This window comes from Dendrobates tinctorius, unplaced genomic scaffold (assembly GCF_039654945.1).
Source record: "Dendrobates tinctorius isolate UK_male_01 unplaced genomic scaffold, ASM3965494v1 ptg000232l, whole genome shotgun sequence".
In the NCBI taxonomy this organism is placed as follows: domain Eukaryota; kingdom Metazoa; phylum Chordata; class Amphibia; order Anura; family Dendrobatidae; genus Dendrobates; species Dendrobates tinctorius.
In genome coordinates, this window is record NW_027361899.1 from 7,569,158 (window position 1) to 7,585,167 (window position 16,010).

The following is a 16,010-nucleotide window of genomic DNA, read 5'->3' on the forward strand; positions in this document are numbered from 1 at the left end:
TATATTCTATATGATTGCTATAATTTATTGTGAAGTATAATAGGGTTAATAAACCTTCTTAATAAATTTAATTTTCATGTAATAGGAATTATATAGTACGTGACCTTAAATCCTACGCCTCCTTCATATACAGGAGTCGTGAACATCCTGTGACTCATTCCTTACTATACATAATTCATCTGTTTATATAGAAATGGCTCATTTTATGAGAATTTTTTTTTGCAGCTGTGTATCTGCTGCACTGACATCACCAGAACAGATGATCTAAATCTGGGCCCTGTGTGATGGTTCCTGAGCATTTTCTCTTTATTGACAATTACCCCTATAAGTGGCCATAGTTCCTGTCAGTGACGTCAGGTGCAGTCTGCACATGGCTGCTGTCTGTGGATCTGTCCTCTAAGAGACCCTGAAATGTCATTAATGTTATAGTTTTCAATTGATGAATGTTAAACATTTATTTCTTTTTATCAGTTTATCAGTATTTTTACATTAGCTACAGAATTCTTTATTGTGGTGAAAACTAATAATGAGAGATGCCCAGGTTATACCAGCTGTACATATATAATTATATCCAGGAGATGCTCAGGTTATACCAGCTCTACATATATAATTATATACAGGAGATACCCAGGTTATACCAGCTGTACATATATAATTATATACAGGAGATGCCCAGGTTATACCAGCTCTACATATATAATTATATACAGGAAATGCCCAGGTTATACCAGCTGTACATGTATAATTATATACAGGAGATGCCCAGGTTATACCAGCTGTACATATATAATTATATACAGGAGATGCCCAGGTTATACCAGCTCTACATATATAATTATATACAGGAAATGCCCAGGTTATACCAGCTGAACATATATAATTATATACAGGAGATGCCTGGGTTATACCAGCTGTACATACACTCACTGGCCACTTTATTAGGTACACCTGTCCAACTGTGTGTTAAGACTTAATTTCTAATCAGCCAATCACATGGCGGCAACTCAGTGCATTTAGGCATGTAGACATGGTCAAGACAATCTCCTGCAGTTCAAACCGAGCATCAGTATGGGGAAGAAAGGTGATTTGAGTGCCTTTGAACGTGGCATGATTGTTGGTGCCAGAAGGGCTGGTCTGAGAATTTCAGAAACTGCTGATCTACTGGGATTTTCACGCACAACCATCTCTAGGGTTTACAGAGAATGGTCCGAAAAAGAAAAAAAATCCAGTGAGCGGCAGTTCTGTGGCCGGAAATGCCATGTTGATGCCAGAGGTCAGAGGAGAATGGGCAGACTGGTTCGAGCTGATAGAAAGGCAACAGTGACTCAAATTGCCACCCGTTACAACCAAGGTAGGCAGAAGAGCATCTCTGAACACACAGTGCGTCGAACTTTGAGGCAGATGGGCTACAGCAGCAGAAGACCACACTGGGTACCACTCCTCTCAGCTAAGAACAGGCATCTGATGGCTACTTTCAGCAGGATAATGCGCCATGTCATAAAGCTCGAATCATCTCAGATTGGTTTCTTGAACATGACAATGAGTTCACTGTACTCAAATGGCCTCCTCAGTCACCAGATCTCAATCCAATAGAGCATCTTTGGGATGTGGTGGAACGGGAGATTCGCATCAGGGATGTGCAGCCGACAAATCTGCGCCAACTGTGTGATGCCATCATGTCAATATGGTCCAAAATCTCTGAGGAATGCTTCCAGCACCTTGTTGAATCTCTGCCACGAAGAATTGAGGCAGTTCTGAAGGCAAAAGGGGGTCCAACCCCTTACTAGCATGGTGTACCTAATAAAGTGGCCAGTGAGTGTATATAATTATATACAGGTAATGCCCAGGTTACACCAGCTGTACATATATAATTATATACAGGAGATGCCCAGGTTATACCAGCTGTACATATATAATTATATACAGGAGATGCCCAGGTTATAGCAGCTGTACATATATAATTATATACAGGAGATGCCCAGGTTATAGCAGCTGTACATATATAATTATATACAGGAGATGCCCAGGTTATACCAGCTGTACATATATAATTATATACAGGAGATGCCCAGGTTATACCGGCTGTACATATATAATTGTATACAGGAGATGACCAGGTTACACCGGCTGTACATATATAATTATATACAGGAGATGCCCAGGTTATACCAGCTGTACATATATAATTATATACAGGAGATGCCCAGGTTACACCAGCTGTACATATATAATTATATACAGGAGATGCCCAGGTTATAGCAGCTGTACATATATAATTATATACAGGAGATGCCCAGGTTATACCAGCTGTACATATATAATTATATACAGGAGATGCCCAGGTTACACCAGCTGTACATATATAATTATATACAGGAGATGCCCAGGTTATAGCAGCTGTACATATATAATTATATACAGGAGATGCCCAGGTTATACCAGCTGTACATATATAATTATATACAGGTAATGCCCAGGTTACACCAGCTGTACATATATAATTATATACAGGAGATGCCCAGGTTATAGCAGCTGTACATATATAATTATATACAGGAGATGCCCAGGTTATACCAGCTGTACATATATAATTATATACAGGAGATGCCCAGGTTATACCGGCTGTACATATATAATTGTATACAGGAGATGACCAGGTTACACCGGCTGTACATATATAATTATATACAGGAGATGCCCAGGTTATACCAGCTGTACATATATAATTATATACAGGAGATGCCCAGGTTATACCAGCTGTACATATATAATTATATCCAGGCGATGCCCAGGTTATACCAGCTGTACATATATAACTATATACAGGAGGAGATGCCTAGTTTATTCCGGCTGTACATGTATAATTATATACAGGAGATGCCCAGGTTATACCAGCTGTACATATATAAATATATACAGGAGATGCCCAGGTTATACCTGCTGTACATATATAATTATATACAGGAGATGCCCAGGTTATACCAGCTGTACATATATCATTATATATAGGAGATGCCCAGGTTATACAGCCTGTACATATATAATTATATACAGGAGATGCCCAGGTTATACCGGCTGTACATATATAATTATATACAGGAGATGCCCAGGTTATACCGGCTGTACATATATAATTATATACAGGAGACGCCCAGGTTATACCGGCTGTACATATATAATTATATACAGGAGACGCCCAGGTTATACCGGGTGTACATATATAATTATATACAGGAGACCCCCAGGTTATACAAGCTGTACATATATAATTATATACAGGAGACCCCCAGGTTATACCAGCTGTACATATATAATTATATACAGGAGATGCCCAGGTTATAGCAGCTGTACATATATAATTATATACAGGAGATGCCCAGGTTATACCAGCTGTACATATATAATTATATACAGGAGATGCCCAGGTTATACCGGCTGTACATATATAATTGTATACAGGAGATGACCAGGTTACACCGGCTGTACATATATAATTATATACAGGAGATGCCCAGGTTATACCAGCTGTACATATATAATTATATACAGGAGATGCCCAGGTTACACCAGCTGTACATATATAATTATATACAGGTAATGCCCAGGTTACACCAGCTGTACATATATAATTATATACAGGAGATGCCCAGGTTATAGCAGCTGTACATATATAATTATATACAGGAGATGCCCAGGTTATACCAGCTGTACATATATAATTATATACAGGAGATGCCCAGGTTATACCGGCTGTACATATATAATTGTATACAGGAGATGACCAGGTTACACCGGCTGTACATATATAATTATATACAGGAGATGCCCAGGTTATACCAGCTGTACATATATAATTATATACAGGAGATGCCCAGGTTATACCAGCTGTACATATATAATTATATCCAGGCGATGCCCAGGTTATACCAGCTGTACATATATAACTATATACAGGAGGAGATGCCTAGTTTATTCCGGCTGTACATGTATAATTATATACAGGAGATGCCCAGGTTATACCAGCTGTACATATATAAATATATACAGGAGATGCCCAGGTTATACCTGCTGTACATATATAATTATATACAGGAGATGCCCAGGTTATACCAGCTGTACATATATCATTATATATAGGAGATGCCCAGGTTATACAGCCTGTACATATATAATTATATACAGGAAATGCCCAGGTTATACCGGCTGTACATATATAATTATATACAGGAGATGCCCAGGTTATACCGGCTGTACATATATAATTATATACAGGAGACGCCCAGGTTATACCGGCTGTACATATATAATTATATACAGGAGACGCCCAGGTTATACCGGGTGTACATATATAATTATATACAGGAGACCCCCAGGTTATACAAGCTGTACATATATAATTATATACAGGAGACCCCCAGGTTATACCAGCTGTACATATATAATTATATACAGGAGATGCCCAGGTTATACCAGCTGTGCATATATAATTATATACAGGAGATGCCCAGGTTATACCAGCTGTACATATATAATTATATCCAGGAGATGCCCAGGTTATACCGGCTGTACATATATAATTATATACAGGAGACGCCCAGGTTATACCGGCTGTACATATATAATTATATACAGGAGACGCCCAGGTTATAACAGCTGTACATATATAATTATATACAGGAGATGCCCAGGTTATACCGGCTGTACATATATAATTATATACAGGAGATGCCCAGGTTATACCGGCTGTACATATATAATTATATACAGGAGATACCCAGGTTATACCGGCTGTACATATATAGTTATATACAGGAGATACCCAGGTTATACCGGCTGTACATATATAGTTATATACAGGAGATGCCCAGGTTATACCAGCTGTACATATATAATTATATACAGGAGATGCCCAGGTTATACCGGCTGTACATATATAATTATATACCGGAGATGCCCAGGTTATACCGGCTGTACATATATAATTATATACAGGAGATGCCCAGGTTATACCAGCTGTACATATATAATTATATACAGGAGATGCCCAGGTTATACCGGTTGTACATATATCATAGAATCATAGAATCGTAGAGTTGGAAGGGACCTCCTGGGCCATCTGGTCCAACCCCCTGCTCAAAGCAGGATTCGCTAAATCATCCCAGTTAGATGTCTGTCCAGCCTCTGTTTGAAGACTTCCATTGAAGGAGAACTCACCACTTCTCGTGGCAGCCTGTTCCACTCATTGATCACTCTAACTGTCAAAAAGTTTTTTCTAATATCTAATCTGTGTCTCCTCCCATTCAGCTTCATCCCATTGCTTCTAGTCTTTCCTTTTGCAAATGAGAATAAAGTTGATCCTTCTACAATGTGACAGCCCTTTAGATATTTGTAGACAGCTATTAAGTCTCCTCTCAGTCTTCTCTTTTGCAAACTAAACATTCCCAAATCCTGCAACCTTTCCTCATAAGACAGGGTTTGCAGACCGGTCACCATTCTGGTCGCTCTTTTCTGAACTTGCTCCAGTTTGTTGATGTCTTTTTTAAAATGTGGTGCCCAAAACTGGACACAATATTCCAGATGAGGTCTGACCAAAGAGGAGTAGAGGGAAATAATGACTTCACGTGATCTAGACTGTATGCTTCTGTTAATACATCCTAGAATTGCATTTGCCTTTTTTGCTGCTGCATCACACTGTTGACTCATATTCAGTCTGTGATCTATTAGTATACCCAAGTCTTTTTCACATGTGCTGTCACTTAGCCCTATTCCTCCCATTCTGTATATGCTTTTTTCATTTTTATTGCCCAGATGTAGTACTTTGCATTTCTCCCTGTTAAAAACCATTCTGTTAGTTGCTGCCCACTTCTCCAGTTTATTTAAATCTTTTTGAATCCTCTCTCTCTCTTCTCTAGTATTAGCTATCCCTCCTAGCTTTGTGTCATCAGCAAATTTAATCAGTTTACCCTCAATTCCTTCATCTAAATCGTTGATAAAGATGTTGAACAATACAGGGCCCAGGACAGAGCCCTGTGGTACCCCACTTGAGACATTCTTCCAACTGGATGTGCAGCCATTTACGACCACTCTTTGGGTCCGATCACTAAGCCAGTTATGAATCCACCTAACAGTTGCCTTGTCCATTCCATACTTAGTCATTTTTTCAATAAGGATTGTATGAGAGACTTTGTCAAATGCTTTGCTGAAGTCAAGATATACTATATCTACAGCATTTCCTTGATCCACCCAATCAGTGATACCATCATAGAAGGAAATTAAATTAGTCGACATGACTTATTAGTTACAAACCCATGCTGACTCTGTTTAATCACTTCATTCTTATCCAGGTACTGACATACATGTTGTTTAATAATTTGTTCAAAGATCTTTCCTGGTATAGAAGTCAGACTCACCGGCCTATAGTTGCCTGGGTCCACCTTCTTCCCCTTTTTGAAGATAGGAACAACATTTGCTCTTCTCCAGTCTTCTGGCACTTCTCGTGTTCTCCAAGAATTTTCAAGGATTATGGAGAGGGGTTCAAAAATATCTTCTGCTATCTCCTTCAGTACTCTGGGGTGTAATTCATCTGGACCTGGAGACTTGAATACATTTAGGTTAGCTAAGTGTTTCCTCACTATCTTTCTGTTTATAGATATCCTGGATTCTTCTATTCCCTTAATAGGACAGTGAATAGCAGTTGATGTTACATTTCCTTTCTGAGAGAAAACAGATGCAAAATAGGAATTTAAAAGTTCAGCCTTCTCAACATCCTGTCTTACCATTTCATCATTTTCATCCTGTAAAAATCCTATAGCATCTTTGACTTTTCTTTTACTTTTGACATATCCCCAAAATCCTTTATTATTGCTTTTGACATCTCTTGCAAGCCTCAATTCATTTTCAGCTTTAGCTAATCTGATTTGTGCCTTGCAGGTTCTGCAGACAGCATTATATTCTTCTTTAGATATGCCTCCTTCTTTCCATTTTATAAACATTTTTTGCTTCCTTTTTAGCATGTGCTTAAGTTCTGTGTTCATCCATCCTGGTTTCCTTAAATGCTTCCTATTCTTCCCTCTTTTCGGAATTGTTAACAACTGTGCTTTGAGAATTTCATTTTTCAAGATTTCCCATCCTTCCTGGACATTTTTGTCTTTAAGGATATCCAGCCATTGGATCCCTCCAATTCTCTTTCTGAATCCCTTAAAATCTGCCTTTCTGAAATCTAACCTTGATGTCTGAGTCTTCACAGGTCTTCCACCTCTAGTTATCCAAAATTCTAAAATAGCATGGTCGCTACCTCCTAGGGTCCCAGCCACTTTTACCTCCTCAACCATTTCCTCCCTGTTTATAAGGATTAGATCCAAGGTAGCAGTTCCCCTTGTTTTCTCCCTTACCTTTTGGAAGATATAGTTGTCAGCAAGAGAGGATAAGAATTTCCTTGACCTGTTAGTTTTGCCTGAGAGAGATTCCCAACAAATGTCTGGATAGTTGAAATCTCCCATGACAACTATGTCATATTTTTTGGAGAACTTGGCCATTTGATGCATAAAGAGTTCATCCATATCTTCAGCTTGCACAGGCGGCCTGTAGTAAATGCCTACAATGGTGTCCTTTCCATTGTTCTGTCCTTGTATTCTTACCCAAACAGTTTCCACAGAACTCCCAGTCTCTGAAGCTTCAATCTCTGTGCAGATATACGCATTTCTAACATACAATGCGACACCCCCTCCTCGTTTATCAAGTCTGTTTCTTGCAAATAAGTTGTATCCTTCTAGTCTTGTATTCCAATCATGTGTATTGTCCCACCAAGTTTCAGTGATTCCAATGACATCATATTTCTTTTCCTGTGTTAGTAGTTCCAATTCTCCTTGTTTGTTGCCCATGCTTTGTGCATTAGTATAGAAACATTTTAGTTTGTGATTGGTTTCTCTTTCTCCAATATTTTTTTTAATTAGATTCTTTCGTCTTTGTTCTTCCTTTCCACTTCTAATAGCAGAGTTCTCAGTAGCATTTGTCAGGTGTATGGCTTTTTCTGGTCTTTTGCTTCCCTTCCCATGTTGTTCTAGTTTAAAGCTCTCCTTACAAGTGTAGCAAGGCGACTTCCAAATACCTGCTTTCCAGTCTTCGTAAGGTGCACCCCATCTCTAGCAAGTAGTCCATCGTATAAGTAGTTCACTCCGTGATCCAGAAATCCAAATCGTTGCTGACGGCACCATCGACGTAGCCAGTTGTTCACCTGCAGAATCTTATTCCACCTCCTTGTTCCATGGCCATCCACTGGGAGGATGGAAGAGAAGACCACCTGCGCTCCCAGTTCTTTCACTTTCTTGCCTAAGTCTTCAAAGTCTCTGCAGATGGTTTCCAGGTCGTTTCTTGCAGTGTCATTTGTCCCCACATGTAGTAGCAGGAATGGGTAGTCATCTGTAGGTCTGAAGAGTCCTGATATCCTGTCAGACACATCTTTAATTTTTGCACCTGGAAGACAGCACATTTCTCCTGAAGTTATATCCGGTCTGCAGATAGCGGCCTCTGTTCCTCTCAACAGGGAATCCCCCATGACCACCACTCTCCGTTTCTTCTTCACAACATTTTTCTTTCTCCATCCAGGAGGACTCTGAAGGCGTACAAGGTTGCTGTTTGTTGGCAAAGTCTTATCCTGATGTATTTCTTCATCGTTTTCCTGCGTGAGAGCCTGGTACTGGTTCCTGAGCAGTATGGGTGCTGACTGCCTCCTGATCCTCCTGCTTCTCTGGGTCACATGTCTCCATTCCTCTGTTTCTTCAGGTGCACTTCGAATTTCTTCTCTTTCTGTAACATGAAGAGATAATTCTGCTCTGTCCAAGAACTCTTCGCCTTCCTTAATGATCTTCAACGTAGCTAACCTCTCTTCGAGATTTTGCAACTTTTCCTCCAACAGGGACACAAGCTTGCATTTGTGACATGTGAAGTTTGGCTTTTCCACTGGTAAGTCTGTGAACATGTAGCAAGAAATGCAGCTCACCAGATGGCTCCTGGCCTCTTCCATCTTGAGATTTCTTAAAAAGATGAAAGATGAGCCAAAATTCGCGCGCCGACCGGCGCGCGGTTTCTCCGGTTTCCTCTTTTCAGCTGCAATGGCCAAAACCCAGTGATCGTTGAGCTCGCGGAGACTCTTCACTTATCCCAGAAGGCACTGGGAATATGCAAATGATCTCCTCAAGACTCTTCCCCTGGTTTCTCCGATTTCCTCTTTTCAGCTGCAACGGCCAAAACCCAGTGATCGTTGAGCTCGCGGAGACTCTTCACTTATCCCAGAAGGCACTGGGAATATGCAAATGATCTCCTCAAGACTCTTCCCCTGGTTTCTCCGATTTCCTCTTTTCAGCTGCAACGGCCAAAACCCAGTGATCGTTGAGCTCGCGGAGACTCTTCACTTATCCCAGAAGGCACTGGGAATATGCAAATGATCTCCTCAAGACTCTTCCCCTGGTTTCTCCGGTTTCCTCTTTTCAGCTGCAACGGCCAAAACCCAGTGATCGTTGAGCTCGCGGAGACTCTTCACTTATCCCAGAAGGCACTGGGAATATGCAAATGATCTCCTCAAGACTCTTCCCCTGGTTTCTCCGGTTTCCTCTTTTCAGCTGCAACGGCCAAAACCCAGTGATCGTTGAGCTCGCGGAGACTCTTCACTTATCCCAGAAGGCACTGGGAATATGCAAATGATCTCCTCAAGACTCTTCCCCTGGTTTCTCCGATTTCCTCTTTTCAGCTGCAACGGCCAAAACCCAGTGATCGTTGAGCTCGCGGAGACTCTTCACTTATCCCAGAAGGCACTAGGAATATGCAAATGATCTCCTCAAGACTCTTCCCCTGGTTTCTCCGATTTCCTCTTTTCAGCTGCAACGGCCAAAACCCAGTGATCGTTGAGCTCGCGGAGACTCTTCACTTATCCCAGAAGGCACTGGGAATATGCAAATGATCTCCTCAAGACTCTTCCCCTGGTTTCTCCGATTTCCTCTTTTCAGCTGCAACGGCCAAAACCCAGTGATCGTTGAGCTCGCGGAGACTCTTCACTTATCCCAGAAGGCACTGGGAATATGCAAATGATCTCCTCAAGACTCTTCCCCTGGTTTCTCCGATTTCCTCTTTTCAGCTGCAACGGCCAAAACCCAGTGATCGTTGAGCTCGCGGAGACTCTTCACTTATCCCAGAAGGCACTGGGAATATGCAAATTATCTCCTCAAGACTCTTCCCCTGGTTTCTCCGATTTCCTCTTTTCAGCTGCAACGGCCAAAACCCAGTGATCGTTGAGCTCGCGGAGACTCTTCAGTTATCCCAGAAGGCACTGGGAATATGCAAATGATCTCCTCAAGACTCTTCCCCTGGTTACTCCGATTTCCTCTTTTCAGCTGCAACGGCCAAAACCCAGTGATCGTTGAGCTCGCGGAGACTCTTCACTTATCCCAGAAGGCACTGGGAATATGCAAATGATCTCCTCAAGACTCTTCCCCTGGTTTCTCCGATTTCCTCTTTTCAGCTGCAACGGCCAAAACCCAGTGATCGTTGAGCTCGCGGAGACTCTTCACTTATCCCAGAAGGCACTGGGAATATGCAAATGATCTCCTCAAGACTCTTCCCCTGGTTACTCCGATTTCCTCTTTTCAGCTGCAACGGCCAAAACCCAGTGATCGTTGAGCTCGCGGAGACTCTTCACTTATCCCAGAAGGCACTGTGAATATGCAAATGATCTCCTCAAGACTCTTCCCCTGGTTTCTCCGATTTCCTCTTTTCAGCTGCAACGGCCAAAACCCAGTGATCGTTGAGCTCGCGGAGACTCTTCACTTATCCCAGAAGGCACTGGGAATATGCAAATGATCTCCTCAAGACTCTTCCCCTGGTTTAATTAATTTAATTAATAATTATATACAGGAGATGCCCAGGTTATACCAGCTGTACATATATAATTATATACAGGAGATGCCCAGGTTATACCAGCTGTACATATATCATTATATACAGGAGATGCCCAGGTTATACCAGCTGTACATATATCATTATATACAGGAGATGCCCAGGTTATACCAGCTGTACATATATAATTATATACAGGAGATGCCCAGGTTATACCAGCTGTACATATATCATTATATACAGGGGATGCCCAGGTTATACCAGCTGTACATATATAATTATATACAGGAGATACCCAGGTTATACCAGCTGTACATATATAATTATATACAGGAGATGCCCAGGTTATACCAGCTGTACATATATAATTATATACAGGAGATGCCCAGGTTATACCATCTGTACATATATAATTATTTACAGGAGATGCCCAGGTTATACCAGCTGTACATATATAATTGTATACAGGAGATGCCCAGGTTATACCGGCTGTACATATATCATTATATACAGGAGATGCCCAGGTTACACCAGCTGTTCATATATAATTATATACAGAAGATGTCCAGGTTATACCAGCTGTACATATATCATTATATACAGGAGATGCCCAGGTTACACCAGCTGTTCATATATAATTATATACAGGAGATGCCCAGGTTATACCAGCTGTACATATATAATTATATACAGGAGATGCCCAGGTTATACCATCTGTACATATATAATTATTTACAGGAGATGCCCAGGTTATACCAGCTGTACATATATAATTGTATACAGGAGATGCCCAGGTTATACCGGCTGTACATATATCATTATATACAGGAGATGCCCAGGTTATACCAGCTGTTCATATATAATTATATACAGAAGATGTCCAGGTTATACCAGCTGTACATATATCATTATATACAGGAGATGCCCAGGTTATACCAGCTATGTAAATTGCATTAATTAACCTTGTGTTCCCTGTTTTGCAGACGCTGCTGAATGAATTAGACAGGAGTATGGGGAGATATCGAGATGAAGTGAATCTGAAAACCGCCATCATGTCCTTCATCAATGCCGTTCTCAACGCTGGCGCTGGAGAAGTAAGTTTACACATGTTACATGGATGGATGGGTTTGCAGAGCAGAACTCCGTGTTCTCCAGATTTATGCACTTGAGACATGAGGAAAATCAATAATGGATTTTTCCACATAATTTGGTGGAGTTTTTCCACCATAGAAGCTTCTGAGAAATTCTGCATGTTCTCATGCGGGAAAGCGATGAACTCGGAAACCCTGGGATGACTTTCTGTAGGAGAGGGAACATATGGAAGAGGCGAATCGTCCACGTAAGCCACGAGCGCAGCTCCGGGAGCAGCAGCCTGGTCAGTGTCACCGAGGGACGTCATAACAAAGTGTCCACTCATATTTAGATGTTCTAGAAGAGTTTACAAGATTCCCGACGGGTAATTTATCTGCGTTGCGGTTTGTTCTAGATCTCTGGATATATTGTTTCTGTACGTTCCCAGCAATGCTTCCATCCCACAGATCCGGGGCTGCATTTACTAGAGAAGTCTCATTGATTTCACACTCTGCGAGGCCCTGGAAGCTGAGACACATGGAGCTGTTTGTTATGTGTTCTCCTTATTTGGATTCATTTCCCTCCAGCACAGAAAATAAATATATGAATTCCAGGGAAAATGTGCTACGTGTCCTCCCCAGCGTTACTGTCCCGTATCATCCAACTGACGGGAGAGGGAAAGTGGAGATAGAGTGACTGCACCAGCAGAATAGTGAGTGCAGCTCTGGAGGATAATGCAGGATGTAACTCAGGATCAGTAATGTAATGTATGTACACAGTGACTGCACCAGCAGAATAGTGAGTGCAGCTCTGGAGTATAATACAGGATGTAACTCAGGATCAGTAATGTATGTACACAGTGACTGCACCAGCAGAATAGTGAGTGCAGCTCTGGAGTATAATACAGGATGTAACTCAGGATCAGTAATGTATGTACACAGTGACTGCACCAGCAGAATAGTGAGTGCAGCTCTGGAGGATAATACAGGATGTTACTCAGGATCAGTAATGTATGTACACAGTGACTGCACCAGCAGAATAGTGAGTGCAGCTCTGGAGTATAATACAGGATGTAACTCAGGATCAGTAATGTAATGTATGTACACAGTGACTGCACCAGCAGAATAGTGAGTGCAGCTCTGGAGTATAATACAGGAGGTAACTCGGGATCAGTAATGTAATGTATGTACACAGTGACTGCACCAGCAGAATAGTGAGTGCAGCTCTGGAGGATAATGCAGGATGTAGCTCAGGATCATTAATGAAATGTATGTACACAGTGACAGCACCAGCAGAATAGTGAGTGCAGCTCTGGAGTATAATACAGGATGTAACTCAGGATCAGTAATGAAATGTATGTACACAGTGACTGCACCAGCAGAATAGTGAGTGCAGCTCTGGAGTATAATACAGGATGTAACTCAGGATCAGTAATGAAATGTATGTACACAGTGACTGAGCCAGCAGAATAGTGAGTGCAGCTCTGGAGTATAATACAGGATGTCACTCAGGATCAGTAATGTAATGTATGTAGACAGTGACTGCACCAGCAGAATAGTGAGTGCAGCTCTGGGGTATAATACAGGATGTAACTCAGGATCAATAATGGAATGTATGTACACAGTGACTGTACCAGCAGAATAGTGAGTGCAGCTCTGGGGTATAATACACAGCAGAATAGTGAGCGCAGCTCTGGGGTATAATACATGATGTAACTCAGGATCAGTAATGTATGTACACAGTGACTGAACCAGCAGAATAGTGAGTGCAGTAAATGCAGATCCGGATGTGACTGGAGTAGAGCAGAGGAGTAGCGCTACATATTTGGCATTTTGCACATCAGGCAGTGACTTCTCATCATTGTCTTGTCTGCTCTGTAAATCGTGTTCTCTGGAGTGAGATGGAGGATTTATAGCGCAGGTGGTGGACATGTTACAAGCTTGAGATGTCATTGATGTGTTCGTCGTGTGTCATCAGTGGGGAACACTGTATGTAGACATGAGTCTGATAGATGGGACCTGACCTGCGCTGTCCATGGTCTATGAGAAGTCCACAGAGGCGGTGTGTGTCACCTAGGATGATGGAGAGCTGCGGCACATTCTGGGGCCACAACACTGTGCAGATGACTGAGCTCTACAGCTGAGGTGGTCAGGCCATGCTGGGAGTTGTAGTTCAGCAAGCCTGAAGTGTCACAGGTTCATAGCGCTAGTATCAGCAGCCATCTCACACCCATGTTGGTGGCTGTGTCATGTAGCTGCTGGTGGCTTCTTCTTTTTTTTTTTCTGGTGGATGTAACTTTCTCCCCTTTTCTTTTGAAGGATAATCTAGAATTCCGGTTGCATCTTAGATACGAGTTCCTGATGTTGGGGATCCAGCCAGTTATTGATAAGCTGAGACAGCATGAAAACGCCACCCTGGACAGGTGCACGGATCCCCGGCGTCCATTCTTCGTTACCTCTCATTACTAGTTATCCTTTTCTTCCCTCCATTGCTTCCTTCTTTCCTAGTTCCCTTAATCTTTCTTTTGCTCCTTCTTTCCAGTAACTTCACTCACCAATTCTGTCTTCGTTTTCTTTCTTCCATCATTTTTTTCTCCCTTTGTCTTCCCTTTTCCTTCTACCATTTCATTTACTCTCTGCCCATTCTTCACCCCTTTCGCTTTCTTTCCTTCACTACTTTCATTATTTATTTTTCACTTCATTCCCAATCTTTCTTACTCCTTTATTTGTTGTCACTTCCTCCCTTCCTGTGCTTTACTTCCCTTCTTTTCTTTGTTTCTTTCCTCATTTCACTTTTGTTTCTTTACCTCCTCATTCCCTTTTATTTCTCTATATCTCTCTCTCTCTTCCCTTACTTTTTTCCTTTTCTCCTTCCTTCCATCCTTCCCTTTCCATTTCTTCCTTCCTTTTTGTTATTTTCTTTCCTTTCCTTCATTTTCCTTCCTTTCTTTCTCTTTCCTTTCATTCCTTGCTTTCCATCCTTCCTGGCTTTCCCTCCATGTTCTTTCTTTCCCTTTTTTCCTTCCCCCACGTTCCTTTTTTCTTCTCCCCCATTCGTCTTCCCATACTTTTTTCTCCCTCCTCTTTTTCTTCTTTTATGCCTCTGACAATCCATTCAGTCAGCAGTGCTGCTGGTGGTGATTTCATGTTTCTATCCTTGTGACATGAATACAATGTGTCGTTGGATTAACCCTTAATTGCCTGTTGTTCCAGGCATCTGGACTTCTTTGAGATGGTGAGGAATGAAGATGAGGTCGAGCTGGCCAAGAGGTTTGACACGGTGAGTAGATGGAGCCGGAGACTCTGATCAGATCATCATCAGACTCTTGGCTCTGCTGCCGACAGTGATGTAATAAAGTGATAAATGAATGGATGAAATATCTGATAGATGCAGGCTCTCATCAACACTGAAATTGCAACATTAAGAAGGAAAAGTTGTGAAATGTTGGAAATCACAGGATGGAGATGTTACTGATATGCAAATGATGAAAAGATAGATACAAAATTATCAAAACATCTGGATTTTCGGAGTCTGAGCTTCGTGCAGAAACCCCGGCACCTCCGGCCTCGGCTGCTGTCACTGAGACCATTAATGGTCGTCTGAGGAAGGCTCTGCCGCTGATTGCACTAATCATCAGGATCCGCTGCCGGAGCACAGGGATGTCCCTGATGTCCTCTCCATCGAGCACAGGTTTTGGCCTCGCGGGCTGCTCACAGTAGCACCAGCAACATGCGGCCTGGAGATGACGTGTGGAGAGATGTCTCTTGGGACACTTTGGAGAAATGGCCGCACCACTGGTTCCTCCACCAAATCAATGCAACGCTGAGCTGTCAGTGACCTGGTGTGAAGAGTACAAGGGTCCGGCTCCATGTGTGATGTTCCCTTGTGAAAATGTTCTTTTGACTTCGTACCACTGCTCTTAAAGACGATAATGGGGCAGAGCAAGATGGTGATGGAGGCTGGAATGGAGACCTGTCCTCCAGAGTGATGGGTCCTCCTGTTGTCTCAGATGCAATAATAGCCACAGATTGGTCTGGAGATCACATGGGCCG

The 16,010-nt window shown here is 42.0% G+C and overlaps 1 protein-coding gene across 4 annotated transcripts in view; it reads left to right on the plus strand.

Annotated features, from left to right (window-relative positions):
• The window catches only part of DAAM2 (dishevelled associated activator of morphogenesis 2), a 216,448-nt gene that overhangs the window by 141,201 nt on the left and 59,237 nt on the right, over positions 1 to 16,010 (plus strand). For all 4 annotated transcript variants that reach the window (XR_012222650.1, XM_073556296.1, XM_073556294.1 and 1 more), the window contains exons 7-9: positions 11,871 to 11,981; positions 14,277 to 14,380; positions 15,171 to 15,237. Coding sequence is in view for 3 of the 4 variants with exons in the window: in XM_073556296.1 (XP_073412397.1) it covers positions 11,871 to 11,981; positions 14,277 to 14,380; positions 15,171 to 15,237 (282 nt within the window). In the remaining variant the exon portion in view is untranslated. The remainder of the gene's footprint in view (positions 1 to 11,870; positions 11,982 to 14,276; positions 14,381 to 15,170; positions 15,238 to 16,010) is intronic.